Source organism: Centruroides sculpturatus, unplaced genomic scaffold (assembly GCF_000671375.1).
Source record: "Centruroides sculpturatus isolate CEXI.00-Female unplaced genomic scaffold, Cexi_2.0 scaffold1514, whole genome shotgun sequence".
In the NCBI taxonomy this organism is placed as follows: domain Eukaryota; kingdom Metazoa; phylum Arthropoda; class Arachnida; order Scorpiones; family Buthidae; genus Centruroides; species Centruroides sculpturatus.
In genome coordinates this window covers 120,354-134,890 of record NW_019385705.1, presented here as the reverse complement: position 1 = coordinate 134,890, position 14,537 = coordinate 120,354, and the positions used below count along the sequence as shown (strand labels likewise).

Here is a 14,537-nt window from a genome sequence, read left to right as displayed (position 1 = left end):
AAGTAGCTGTAGTTGAATAAATATCCTGTTTGATTTTATGGTTACTTCTTTGTCATCCTTCCTTTGTCCTCCACACCACCACACTTTGGTTAGAATTGCCTAATTTGCTTAAGTCTACTAAGTGTGAAAATATCTATGTAATTATCATAGACCTTTACTACTTTAACACACTTTTTTCTTAAAACAGCTGTTTTTGGCTTCCTTCATCAGCCATCTTCAGGTTAATTGATCATCAGCTGAATTGGAACTCTTTTCTACTAGAATTTCATGTGGAGAGGGTTTTACTGTTTGATTTAGCAATTTGAATACAACTGATGGGTTCGGAAGAAGAATCAATAGATATTCCCTAGTGTGTATTTTATTTCATTATGTGCATCTGTGCTTATGTCAGTTCTTTGCATTTTTTTAATTGCCTCAGTTCCATGCTGTTTCCAGTTATGCTTCTGAAACCTTAGCTGCATTCAAGTCATTAAATTTGAACAGTACATTCAAATATCAGACAACCTGCTCCATGCGAAATCCTTCTAAAAGAGTTCTAATTCAGTTGATGATTAACCTGAAGATGGCTGATGAAAGCAGCTGAAAACATTTTTCCTTGATTTCTTTGGTCATTTACTCTGATGGGCAAATTTAAATTAACATGGGTGAAAATGTTAGCTTCATTACTTTTTCTGCTGGTTTTTGGTTTTGGTCACTGCATTTATTTTTTTTTGATTGTTAAACAACTATCTGCTAGAGAAGTGAAGGTTTGTGATCAGAGCCAGTGTGTGGTGAGACAGTTGTTTTGGGCAGCATTTTCAAAAGGGTAACATTTCTGGATCACACATTGAAATTTTTATTCATTAGAATGAATAAGAAAGTAGTAAATAAATTATTTACTTGGCTTCTTTGATAATTTTTCAATGTAAATACTATACATCAATTGGTGCTCTCTATTGTTTTTATTTGTGTGCTGCTCTGGGGTGCACAAGCACTGATATTTTTCAGGAAGTCATATACAATATTTTTTTTTCTAGTTCTCAGTTTCCTTCTGTTGATTATAGAGAACTGCTATTTGCTAGAACCTTAGAACTTAAACATCAGCATTGATGAGATATATTAAAGAGAATAATCTGTTATTTAGTTGTGTTTAGTTATTATCCAAACTGCTCATTAGCATTGAGAAGTTTAGATAATATACATGAACCAAACAACAAATTTTTTTAAACCTTTGAGTTTTATCAAAATTTGACCCTTTTACAAGTGAACATTTATGAAGGTCATTCGTGAATCCTCACATTATCTAAGTAAAGATATACAAGTGCAAAATGAACTCTAATTGTTTAATGGGACGAAAGGTTCAAAAAACCATTGTTGTTGTTATTAATGATTGTAAACATTATAGTATAATTTTAGACTGTACTCCAGATATCAACAGAATCAAGCAAATGCCTTTGGTTATTCTAGCAAGGTTGTGAATATTTACCAAAAGAATATTTTAGCACGTTTTTGCCTGTGAAATTAATTACTGGAATAGGTTTGACTCAATTAATACTGCAAGAACTGGAAATATTCTTAAAAATTGAATATTCTAAAATATTCTAAAAATTGAAAATATTCTTGGATGGGGCAATGATAATGAAGTAAATATGAAAGATGTCCATTCCAGTATCCAAAGACATATATTTCCAATCAAAATCCTGAAGCCTTTTTGTTCCCTGCTCATGCCATTTTTTGAACTTTGTTGTCAGTGATGCAGTAGCACTGAAGAAATCAGTAATATTTTTTCTCTGGTGCAAGAAGTTTGTGTATTTTTTTCCAGTTCCATTAATAGTCGTATTGCTACATATCTATAAAAAGTGTTTTAAAAAATATGTAACATCCTTAGTCTGAAAAGGTGTAAGTGATGCAAGATGGAAAAGCTGCATTGATGCATTAAAACCATTAAGATATAATTTCAGAAGTATATACTGCACTAATAGAAATTTATTTGGATGAACAGAGATAGTAATACTAAAACCAAAAACAAGGCTGCTTTTTGGGCTGAGACTATCTTGGAGACTCAGGGCTCAACTGTGCACCATTTTCTAAGGAAAAGAGAAAAATGAGCACTCTCCAATGAGGAAAAGCTGACACTGGTACTCAGGGTCGTGGTGTACATTATGACGGTCTTTGTTGCCACCGTAGTTACGTGTTGCATTGTCGCAGGCCTGTTCTTTGTTCAAACTTTGCTGGCGTCGGCCACAGCCACAACTTTTTTCCCCAAGAGGTCATTCACAAGGCATTTTCAGTGAAATTAGTGGGTTAAAGGGATCCAAATGAGCTGTCAGCAACACACAAGAAAATCAAAACGATGAGAACAAAAGGATATATACACATAATGTGTCACACATTTATCAAAATTCAATTTTGCAATGTTCGCATTTCGAACTTCCCAATGAGCAATGCATGCGCAAATCTCACACTAGCACCTGTTTGTAGAAACAGTGTCTCCATTTTGTATTTTATTTTGACTCGGTTCTTGGTCCCCTGACTACCTACAAGTCTGATTTTTTTATGTGCGCATGATTTGGGCACCAAATACTCTATGCCAAGTTGCAACTCCTGACATTTACTCCTTCATACCTCTAAGATGGCCAGCCATTGACAGCAGTGCAATTTTATAGATGAAATATAGTCTCATCAATAAGTCACTAGCATTTAAAATATCAAAATTTAAATTTTTGTGCAGATTTGTTGTTAGGTACAAAGAGTTATCTAAAACTAACATGGCATCAAAATTATTAAAAACCTCAAATACAATCTTATTGCAATGCATCAGAATTTAAAAATATTCAGCAACAAGTTGTATAACTTTTCTGGCTGTTAAGATTTTATTTAAAAAATAACTTTAATATTATTATTTGTACTATTAATAAATAAAATTGTGTGGGGTGCCTTCTGTTATGAGATTTTATCATAAAATCTTTGTATATTATTAATTAATTGTTATAAAATGGCAAATAGCTCAATTTTTAGGATAGAGCAAAGTTTAATAAAAAATTGTAAATCTTAATGAGTAAAGTCTTCATTAAATCTGACCCTTTTCAAGATACAACACATGGCATCCCTCTATCTCCTCATCCCTTTGACCTTTAACCACCAAAATTTAGTAGCATCAATGCTGCTTATATAAAATTACTATGCCAAATTTAGTTTTTTTAATCCTTATCCATCCTGAGATATTAAATGAAATAGATGCCAACAAACATACACAATCTCGTAACAGATGTTGCCACATAATTTATTTATTAATAGTATAATTAATAATGTAAAAGTTATTTTTTAAGTAAGATTTCTTAACAACTGAGAAAGTTATGCAACTCAGTAAAGTTATTTTTACATTGTTGAGAATTCTTTTAATCTTTCATTCGTAAGGGAAGAAAAGGTTGACATAATTAGCTATATCATTGATTGAACAGAAAATTTCAACAAATATAAATTAGAATAATAATAGAAGTTAATTTATGTAAATGTTTTGTTTTATATAAATTCTTTAAAACTGAATTTATTACATATTTGTATGTATGTGAGAATAATTTTTCTGTCTGTAATAAGTAATTGTGCATAAAATATTACAAAAACTTTATTTCTATTGCCACATATCTATAAAAAGTGTTATTGCCTTTTCTTTGCCTTTACCTTACCAGCAATTACAAAAAAAAGGTGGCATAAACTTGGCTTGCTTCAGGTGGCAATTTTTGGTGTGCTGGTCCTGTTTGTGATACCTGTTATGTGAAAGCATTTGTTACTAAGTAGTTACTACTTTAATAAAGTTTTATATTTGAAATATTTACTTACTTAGTCTTTCCCAGAATAAGAATGGAGATGATGTTTACTAGTTAACACACAACAAAGCAAATAGTGTTGTATTCAAAGTATAACATAATATTAAACTGTTATAATACACATATTTTTGACATTTTTTTGCAAGAAATTTTATATTATAAAAGTGAAATTTCTGATTATTAAAATTTGAATTATTAAATGAAATAATCAAATTTTTTTTTTATTTAACAGAATTCCAATGATGGATCTTTTAGTCCAGGTGACTAAAGCAAATAAAATAAGTCCTGGTGGTCATTTTATTAGTCTTTCTCCAAATAATAAAGACAATTTACATTATAAACCCAACACTCCCATTGGATCCCTTGATACTAATACTATTTACATCATGTCCAAAAGTGCCATGAATGATCAACCTGCTGCAAAGATGTTGCGTTCCCAATCACAACCTTTTGAGGTAAGTGCAATAATGAAATATCTTTAATACTAACTGTAAGATAATTTAAATTATTTTGTAACTGTATTGTTTCAAATTTAGGTTATAAAACTTTAATTTGATTTTAAATTTAAATTTAATTTAACTTTCAATGTTTGCAGAAAACTTTTAGACTGCAAGTTAATCTTCCTAAGAAGCAGTTAATGGTTGTAAGGGTTAGTCCAAAAACAACATTAGCTGAAATAAAAAAGATGATCTGTACAGAAAAGAAATTAGAGTATTCACAGTATTATCTAGTTCATCCAAGTCAGCCAAGTTATCTTATAGATCTTAATTATTCTTTATCTGAATATGGTTGCACTGAAGTTTCTTTAGTTAATAAATCAAGTAAGTATAAAAAGTTTCTTTATGAAGTTCTTAAAATACTTTTTATTGATGTAATATTTTTAAAATCTCACATAAATACAATTTTATTTCAATTTACAAAAAGTGTACTTTTAAAAATAATAATCGTGGCTATTGTATCGTTAAAAATTATTTCTTTATTTTTTACAAACAAAATAAATATATTGAAACATATAAAAACAAAAATATTATACTCTGGAAGTTAATCTAGTATCAAAAACGTTCGATTCAGCATGATACAGTCTGACTGGAATGCTTTCAGTTGATTGGCATTCGGATAATTGACTCTCTACTGTATATGAATAGTGTGGTGTTCTTAAAGATTTTAAAGTTTGTACTGCACATGAAGTTAATTGATCTTAGAATAATATTGCTGAACATTTCAGAAAATTCTTTTATTTTTTTGTTAAGTTTGTCAAATGTTTTAAAAAATGTATATATTTTATATACACCCTACAGTTGGTAATTTTCTAAAATCAGTTTCTGAAGAAGACATTCTATAAATCTCAGATGTTTGAAGTATTAAAATACTTCACAAATACATTAAAAATTGCATTAATCTATTTAATTTTTACTAAGCATTGCATTTTTCAGTAGTAGTTTGAAGTATTTTATTAAAAATGTTTTTCATAAATTTAGCACCAACAAACTTACTGACTCTGAATATTGATATACCGCTGTTGTTATTTTGCAATCAAATTTATATTTTAAAAACTTCAATCTATTTTTTTTTCTTCCATATATTAGAATGACATTGTTAAACCATATAAGAAAGTGATTCCANGTTATTTTTTTTTTTTTTTTTAAATGAAATTTTATAACTATATAGATTTTTCTCAGACTCCCTGTACTTTACTGCTAAACAACATGCTGTGATATGAATATGCAAATAATCTTATTTAATAGAGAGTATTAAATACTGTTAAATAAAATAACCTAACTTAATCACCATATCACTGGTAACCTAAACCTGATCACACATTTAAACACTTCTGCATTGCATTTATGTTATGCAATGATGCACTGCTACTCTTTGTGTTGTGCAGTAAAGCATTTATCTGTCATATTGGACAGCCTATTTCAGAATCCCATTTGATATTTTGGAATGCACTAAAAGGTAATACAATTTTTTTCATGTGCTACAACTTTGTAAATGACAATGTTGCCTATTTTCATTAGCAGTTGAGATTACAACAGCCTTCTCCAATAGAAGGGCTGGAAGGGGAAGACTTTTGTTAAACCTTGTATAATATACAGTATAATTATATATATATAACATCTTTTTCTAAATCTCATCACATACCAAGGTAAATTTTTATGCGAGAGGTTTTTTATTTTGCCAGTTAATTGACTAAAATTATAAATATATTGACGGTTTCCTTTTAAATAAAATGATTTTAATAATAATTTATTGTGGCATTGTATTTGTAATTTACTTAAAATTCAACCCTTTGAGTGAGTGTACTGGTGGCTCCCTCTCCTTCCAGAGTGAGTGAGTTAAAAAACTTTATTTGGAAAGGTTACAATCTTGTCTTCTCATTCATATTTTTAAAATAAACTACACAATATTTTTTTCTGATTTGATTGTGTTGGATAACTCCAACAATTCAAGAGACATTGAGTATGAATCTCTGTTACATGCCATGTTTGTCTTCATGCTATTAGATGCCATGTTAAATCTTGTGAAACTTACAAGAACCATGTACATAAATTTTCTAGACCTGTCAATAGATATGAAACTTTACAGATAACTAAAGATATTTGTTCATAAATATAAGTATACTACAGTGAGACAACCTTAAACATAAAATGCATGCTTACTTTGTAGAGCTTTCCAAACCTTTCACATATGTTTATGTATGTGGGGAGTATTTGTCAAAAGATTTAAAAAATAAAAGATAAATTTTATATCATAGAGAGTCACAGCAGTGACTCCTTGCCAAGTAAAAATGTCACGGACTGACTACATATACAGGAATCACAGTTGCTGATTTTCAGGGATTGATTTCTCCTTCCAAACACTTGAAGTAATTCCAAACTTCCTGTTCTAAAGAAAACTGTTTTCTTAGGTAGTGTGCAAAATTTCAAAATTTTCTGTAATGCAATTGCTGAAATATAAGCAATTGAAAAGTGCAAAAATTACCAAACAAGCTGTATTTTTTTCTTCTTTTTCTTTATCTGGCACTGTAGATGCTGATAGAGAAAAAACTACTGGGTGTAGAAAGCTCAAATTTTAAACTTAAGTCTTTCTCATTATCAGTGAGGTCCTCACAAAATTTCCAGGTTGATAGGTCAAATCTTATGGGGATTTCCCAATAGAGCTAGTTCAGTTTTATGGCTTAATTCTATGCTTATAAAGATAAAATTGCATTGAAACAAAATAATTTTATTCAAAATGTTATTCTGAATAACAAAAGCTCTAATTTATGTGAATTAAGTTTTTATAACAATTTTACTAAATGGCATATTGAAAGTGTTCAGTCAGTGATGGCTACTGAGCACTAAGCAGACTGATATCATGTTGTGCCCTAACATAATGACATAATTTAAAATGTATTTAGACATAAACATAGATGTTATCATCATTTTGTTACATTATTGTTTCTATCATCAAAGTTCACAGTGATTTCCTCTACAGTAATTTTGCTAAATTTTATGATTATAGACTTAAAGTAACATATAAATGGACTATCTATATTCATGCCATCCTTCTCCTGAAGACACTGTAGATTTCTATCTTTTCCTGATGTGTCAGTCAAGGCAGTTCTGTCACATAGTGTAGTAATCATATACAACAAGGCCTTCTGTTCCATTTCTAAAGAGATAGCTTGATATAGTAAGCATAAAATTGTTTTTAGAAGAAACCCTACAATTTTATCACTCCTTAGAAATGAAAAAGACTCCATTGAGAGAAAATAGTGCCTTGACTGAAACATCTAGAAAGAGTAGAAATCTACAAAGTCTTCAGGAGAGGGACGGCAGTTAACTTTAAGGGGAGACACTATTTTGTCAGCCTGAAGAGCATTATTTGAGCTTGCCTAATTCAATGAATCATAACTGACATGTGCAACTTTATGCGTTTGATCTTTAATTTAAAAAAACGTTTTATTCTAAGATTTTAATGTTATTCCATTCATATTCTATCATCAGTTAAACCTGTGGATGTCAATTGCAAAGTGGGCATTTTGCTTATATATACAAAGAAAATAATGAATGGATAGAATGCAATGATACTATAGTAGAAAAAAATAAAATGGCCATGCAATGCAAAAATCTATATATACTTATTCTTAGAAAAGCTTAAATATAACAGCTTATGATTTCTTGATATTAATAAATAATATGCAGATACTCTCATTTTAATATTTCTTTCAGAATAAAACACTTTCAAGCTTTTAACCAAAAACAATTGATATCCAAACAAAAACATCTGAGATGTAAAAACTTATCACAGTTTACATGACAGTCAAAATTTTTCTTAGGAGTTTTTCTTTGATAAAGATAAGCTTTGCACTTGGAAGCAATTTGTAGATGACAATAATACAGGTAAAAATCTTGTGGGTCTTATGGATACCACTTCAAAGCACCAAGCTTATTTTTACCTAAGAAAAATTTTGACTGTTATCTAAATTGTGATAAGTTTTAACATCTCAGATGTTTTTGTTTGGCTATATAAATACAATAATCAAAATTATTTTAAAAGCTTTGATAAAGTTTAAATAAAAATGTTTAAAACATTATTATAATAGCTTCTTAGACTCTTTTTTTATAGAATAAATAAATATATCTAATAACTTTAAATGTACACTACTTTTAAAATTAAAAATTATAATGTTATCAGAAATATGTCAAAAGTATGCTTATCCATTTTTAACATAAGTGCAATTTTGAACATGTTCTTTATTATATAATTGATACAAAGCGAGATCCAATGGTCAAAGTAAGTCTTCCCCATAATAACAAAAAGAATCAGATTAAATACTGAAATTACAACAATTATTTCCCCCATTGTTTATATATATAATGTGATTTTACTATTTGTCTGTCTTTAGAATTATTAAATATGAAAATACAGTCAATTTTTTAATGTCAAGAAATTGTCCTCAAGTATTTTAAATAAAAAATTAAAAAAATGTGTTTTTTATTATTAATTTTATTAACTATTTTTATCTGAAAAATATTTAAGAATTTTAAATATGCATATTTATTTATAAGGTATCAATTAAGAATATTTTTATTTCAGCTATGAATTCCACCATTTCTAACTCAACTTCTGATTTAATTGGTTATCCTATTTCTATGACTGAAGATGAAAAAAAGAAAAAGAAATTGCTTAATATTTTCAAAAGAAAAAGCAAGAGTGTAAATAATATGATGGTATGTTGAAATATGTTTAATTCATAATATATCTAAACCATTTTATTTTTAAGTAATTTATATATAAATTTTGAAATATAAGCAGAATAATAGGTAATTATATCTTTATTACATAATAAAACCTTCCCACTATAAAACTGTAGACAAGTTTTTTTTTATTATAAGATTTTCATTATTTGTGGCAGTTACACACTAAGCACATTTCATAAGCACAGCACAATGTCAAACTCAACATAAAAAGAATTTAGATTATTATTTATCTGCTCTTTGGTTCAAACTACTGTAATGATACAAAAATGAAGCAAGCAGGCATCAAGAAAGAAGAAAAAAAATGCTTACAAGCCACCAATTATGCTTTGTTGAAATAAGCATTCATAACATTAAAAATGTAATATGAAGAACATAGTTGAAAGATTTCTGAAGCAGGTAATATTCATATTTTCTGGTAAAAAAATTTATATCCTTACACCTTAGTTCCTCATACACAGAATCACATACATGAAACAAAAATGGTAACACTAAAACATTATACAATACAGACCAATCACATGTCATCTAATACAGTAATACCCCGAACTTACGCGATAGGTGGGACCAAGCAATAACCGCGTAAGTCGAATTCGCGTAAGTCGGGGTATAATTTCGCAATTTGTGTAAAATCCAAATCAGATGTATGTAAGCTAATAAATGTTCTCGTTAATCTTATCTCGTCTTTTGATTCGTTCACGATTACAAGAAATCGCCACATAGTCTCTCAAGTCTCCGTAGATATAAATAACACAAAATAAATTGTAGCTATGTGTCAATTCTGCGCGACACGTCCGAACATGTAAGCCGAACAACAGTGTGGGGGGGGAGTGAGTAATCAAGAGTTGCGTGGCACTCAAACAAAAGACGAATCTACGAGATTTGAAAATCGCGTAACTCCAGGTTCACGTAAGTCGGGGTAGTGTAAGTCGAGGTATTACTGTACTACAAAATATTTAAATCATGTATTACAAACAAAATATACTAGCTTATTGAATAATACAATATTCTCAGAGAACAAAAAAAAGGACTGTTGTAGAAACTACATGGAAAGCAAACAACAATTATTCTTAGATTCAATTATTCTACAAAAAGTTATAAGCAATTTTTGTAACTGCTATATCAATGTTTTTATCTTAGTCAAGTTTAATATCTACTGTAATGAAAGTTATAGTAAAGAAGGATTTACATGTTTATGGCATGAATTTATTCTGAAATAATCAAAACAATAAAGAAAACAAATTTTTGTAAATGATATGATATACTGCTAACTTAACGGTTGCAACACTGTACATATTGATGATGGTGATACTAAAAACCAATAACAATTATTTTTTACTTTTATTCTCATTATAATAGTTTCTGTAATGATTAACCAATGCAGAAAGCCATTGTAATAGTTAATGCAAATGTCATTCTTACAATTGTGGCACATTGCTGAATGTTGTTTTCGTATGGTTTAGGTTTGGAGACTTGATAACTTACTAGTTTAATGGTTTATATTTTATACAAAACATGTTTTTATCAAATAACATCTTTTGTATAAAATAAAGTTTGTTATTTGATGATTTATTATGTCCTCACATAGTAATATAATTAGCATTTCATAATTTAAAAAGGATTTTTCATGTAGCTTCTTTGAAAAACTGGTGTTTAGTGATTTGAATGTAAATGATGCATTTTAATAAATCAATATTTACTGCATTGGCAAGCAATAAAAATAAAAATTAAAGTTGTTCTTGATTTAAACATGTCTATTATACATGTCTTCATAAACATGTCTATTTTCTGTGATAATCTGGTGGTAGTAGTCATGACAAATAACTGTTGCAGTTTTGCCAGTTATTGCTATGAATTCTGTCAGTCAGTATCAACCTTTACAGAATAGATTTTCATAAACTTTTGTAATACAGTCATACCCCGACTTACGCTACCCCGACTTACGCGAACCCGGAGTTACGCGATTTTCAAATCTCGTCGATTCGTCTTTTGTTTGAGCGCCACGCAACTCTTGATTATTCACTCCCCCACACTATTGTTCAGCTTAATTTAATGTTCGGACGTGTCGTGCGGAATCGACGCATAACTACAATTTATTCTGTGTAATTTATTTCTGTTTGTTATATCTACGGAAACTTGAGAGACTCTATGTGGTGATTTCTTGTAACCGTGAACGAACCAAAAGGCGAGATAAGATTAACGAGAACATTTATTAGCTTACATACATCCGACTTGGATTTTACACAAAAGGCATCTGCAATCGTGAACAATTGACGAAAAAAGTATACATTTATCAGATAATAAACAAAGACTCATTTTGTAAACAATTTACCTTTTGTATATACAACTGACAAGATTACCTTTCAAATTATAAACAGACTCGATCCCAAGCGGTCTTTTGATCGTCGGACATACAAAAGAAATGAACAGATGGCGCCTAACTTAAGCGCGGTTTACAATAACGAATATGATTAATCTTAACACTCTACTATGTCATCCAAACGAAGTAGAACTGATTCTTCTGCATCAAACAAGAAAAGAAAAACTTTATCTTTGGAATGTAAAGTTAACATTATTAAAGACTTCGATACAAAAATGAAAATTTGTGAATTGGCAAAGAAGTTTGATCTACCGGAATCGACGGTCAGAACAATTATAAAAGGTAAAGAAAAAATTCTCGAAGCTGTGAAAAATGCTCAATCTTTAAATTCAAGCATCATTCGTAAACGTCACGGTATTATCGCTGAGATGGAAACAATGTTAAAATTATGGTGTGATAATCAAGTAAATGTGAAAAATTGTATAATAATATAATTTGTTATACATATGTATTGTCTAAGATTTTATTAAACATTTTTTTCTAAATTATTGTTTTCTTTAGTCTCCGGTCTTAATTAAAAATAATTTGTATGTATTTATATGCAAAATTATACCCCGACTTACGCGAATTTGACTTACGCGGTTATCGCTCGGTCCCACCTATTGCGTAAGTCCGGGGTATGACTGTACTTTGTACCATGTCTAAGTATCAATGCAATAAAGACAGCTTTTTAAAAGTAATAAACAACTTTTTTTAATTTGAGAGAGGTTTTTTTGGTCTACTGAAAGACCCAGCTTTAGTTTCAAAATTAAAAACAAAATATGAATCTAATACCAGTAGTGTGTCAACTATCGGAATCGACTGGGGTTGTTCAGAAAATTGATTTTTTTGGATAACCGATTATGTACGAAAAAATACATTATTAATATAGTATATTAATATATCCCATGTTTAAATTTTTCTCTGTTGCGTGTCACTTCGCATTGAATTTTTGTTGATGTTAAGCCTGACAAATTTTTTTAATAATAATAATTGTGGCTATAGTATCGTTAAAAATTATTTATTTATTTTGTACAAAAAAATTTTTAAAAATTTATACTTAGAAGTTAATCTAGTATCAAAAACGTTCGATTCAGCATGATACAGTCTGACTGGAATGCTTTCAGTTGATTGGCATTCGGATAATTGACTCTCTACTGTATATGAATAGTGTGGTGTTCTTAAAGATTTTAAAGTTTGTACTGCACATGAAGTTAATTGATCTTAGAATAATATTGCTGAACATTTCAGAAAATTCTTTTATTTTTTTGTTAAGTTTGTCAAATGTTTTAAAAAATGTATATATTTTATATACACCCTACAGTTGGTAATTTTCTAAAATCAGTTTCTGAAGAAGACATTCTATAAATCTCAGATGTTTGAAGTATTAAAATACTTCACAAATACATTAAAAATTGCATTAATCTATTTAATTTTTACTAAGCATTGCATTTTTCAGTAGTAGTTTGAAGTATTTTATTAAAAATGTTTTTCATAAATTTAGCACCAACAAACTTACTGACTCTGAATATTGATATACCGCTGTTGTTATTTTGCAATCAAATTTATATTTTAAAAACTTCAATCTATTTTTTTTTCTTCCATATATTAGAATGACATTGTTAAACCATATAAGAAAGTGATTCCAGTTGAAGTTACAATCCTCCTTTTGAGAATTGCTGTTCTACTCTATACTGTGATTAGTATAACAAATGCAAAATGATCAAAAGTATAAAACAGATGTGACAAAATGAATTGTTAAATAATGGTAAGATTAGCATTTCTGTATATGTTGCACTAACGCATCCCATAAAAATTGTCAAAACCATCACAGTTTTATTAAAATTGTGGTTGTCAGTTTTCAGGCAAATGTCAGTGTTTTTTGGCCATAATAGTTTTTTCAAAATTGAGGGTTGAGAGCTTTTGATATCACATTTATTGCATGGATAGTGGCAATCAATATTCAAGTATGCATTGTTAAATAATTAAAAGTTCATAAAAACATTTGTATTTCATTCTTAGAGAATAGCTTTACAGTAATCATAAATAGATCATAAAATTTTTAGATATTTTGATATATATATTTTCAAATAACCTACTTTCATAAATTCTTTTAATATTTTATAAATTAATGATAAATGCTAAATATATTTTACATAGCTGGCAGGAGAAGCTTTTAAGGACACAGCAAGAAGCAGAGGAGTTTCTCCAGCAAGGAGCGATATATGTGATACTCATTCTCTTCGAACAAAAAGGCAAAGTACAAAGAAGAGAGCTCCTCCTCCACCACCACTACCACCACCTCCACCTCCAGTGCAGCCTCAGCCTGAGGTTACAGCAGAAGCAGAAATATCTACTAAAACAAATTCTTCTTCATCAGAACCAGTGTCTACTACTGTTGGATCCACTACTATCATTACCACTATGGTGTCACATTCGAGACAAAGTTCAGATTCCAGTGGTTATCATGAAGCATCTGTTCTTAGTGATTCTCCAGATAATTTGTCTCCTGAGACTTCTAGTGGAAGTGGAAGTAGTGGAATTCACAGTACAGACAATACAGAACAAGAAAATCAAAAAGTTGCAGTTTCAAAAAGTAATTCTAGGTTGAAGACACGTGAAAAACCTAATTTCAGTTCAGTTGCTCATTCTGTGTTAATTCTTAACGCTAATAAAAAAAGAAAAGCTCCGCCTCCACCTCCACCTCCTCAACCAAATGTTAATAAGGAAACTATGAAGTCTAATACAGAAATTAATGCTATTTCTTCAGAGAAAGATATTACACCAGTTTCAAATGATGAAAACGATTTGCCTTCCAAAACAGTTACAGAAGTTAAACCTGTTACAATAGAAATTGTGAATGATTCTTCAAACAAAGATGCCACTTCAGTTCAAAAAGGTCCAGGTGAGTCAATATTCATCAATTATTGAGCTTTCTATATATGCTTTAAAACAAATAGTGCTGTTTAGAGTGACAGATGAGTTCATAATACTACATCTTCAAATTGTCTAGAGTCAGACAGAACTTTCTACTCCAAGGTTCTTAAACAAATTTTTTGAAATAAAATTATAAATTTTGTTGAATGTTGAGGATAGGAAAATCATGGTCAGTTTCACAAATCAAGAGTT

At 29.4% G+C, this 14,537-nt stretch overlaps 1 protein-coding gene across 9 annotated transcripts in view; it reads left to right on the top strand.

Moving 5' to 3' along the window:
• Positions 1-14,537, top strand: part of LOC111641366 (cordon-bleu protein-like 1) — a 78,420-nt gene that overhangs the window by 49,301 nt on the left and 14,582 nt on the right. For all 9 annotated transcript variants that reach the window (XM_023387517.1, XM_023387519.1, XM_023387515.1 and 6 more), the window contains 4 exons: positions 4,039-4,261; positions 4,402-4,627; positions 8,889-9,022; positions 13,569-14,313. In XM_023387517.1, coding sequence (XP_023243285.1) covers positions 4,039-4,261; positions 4,402-4,627; positions 8,889-9,022; positions 13,569-14,313 — 1,328 coding nt within the window. The remainder of the gene's footprint in view (positions 1-4,038; positions 4,262-4,401; positions 4,628-8,888; positions 9,023-13,568; positions 14,314-14,537) is intronic.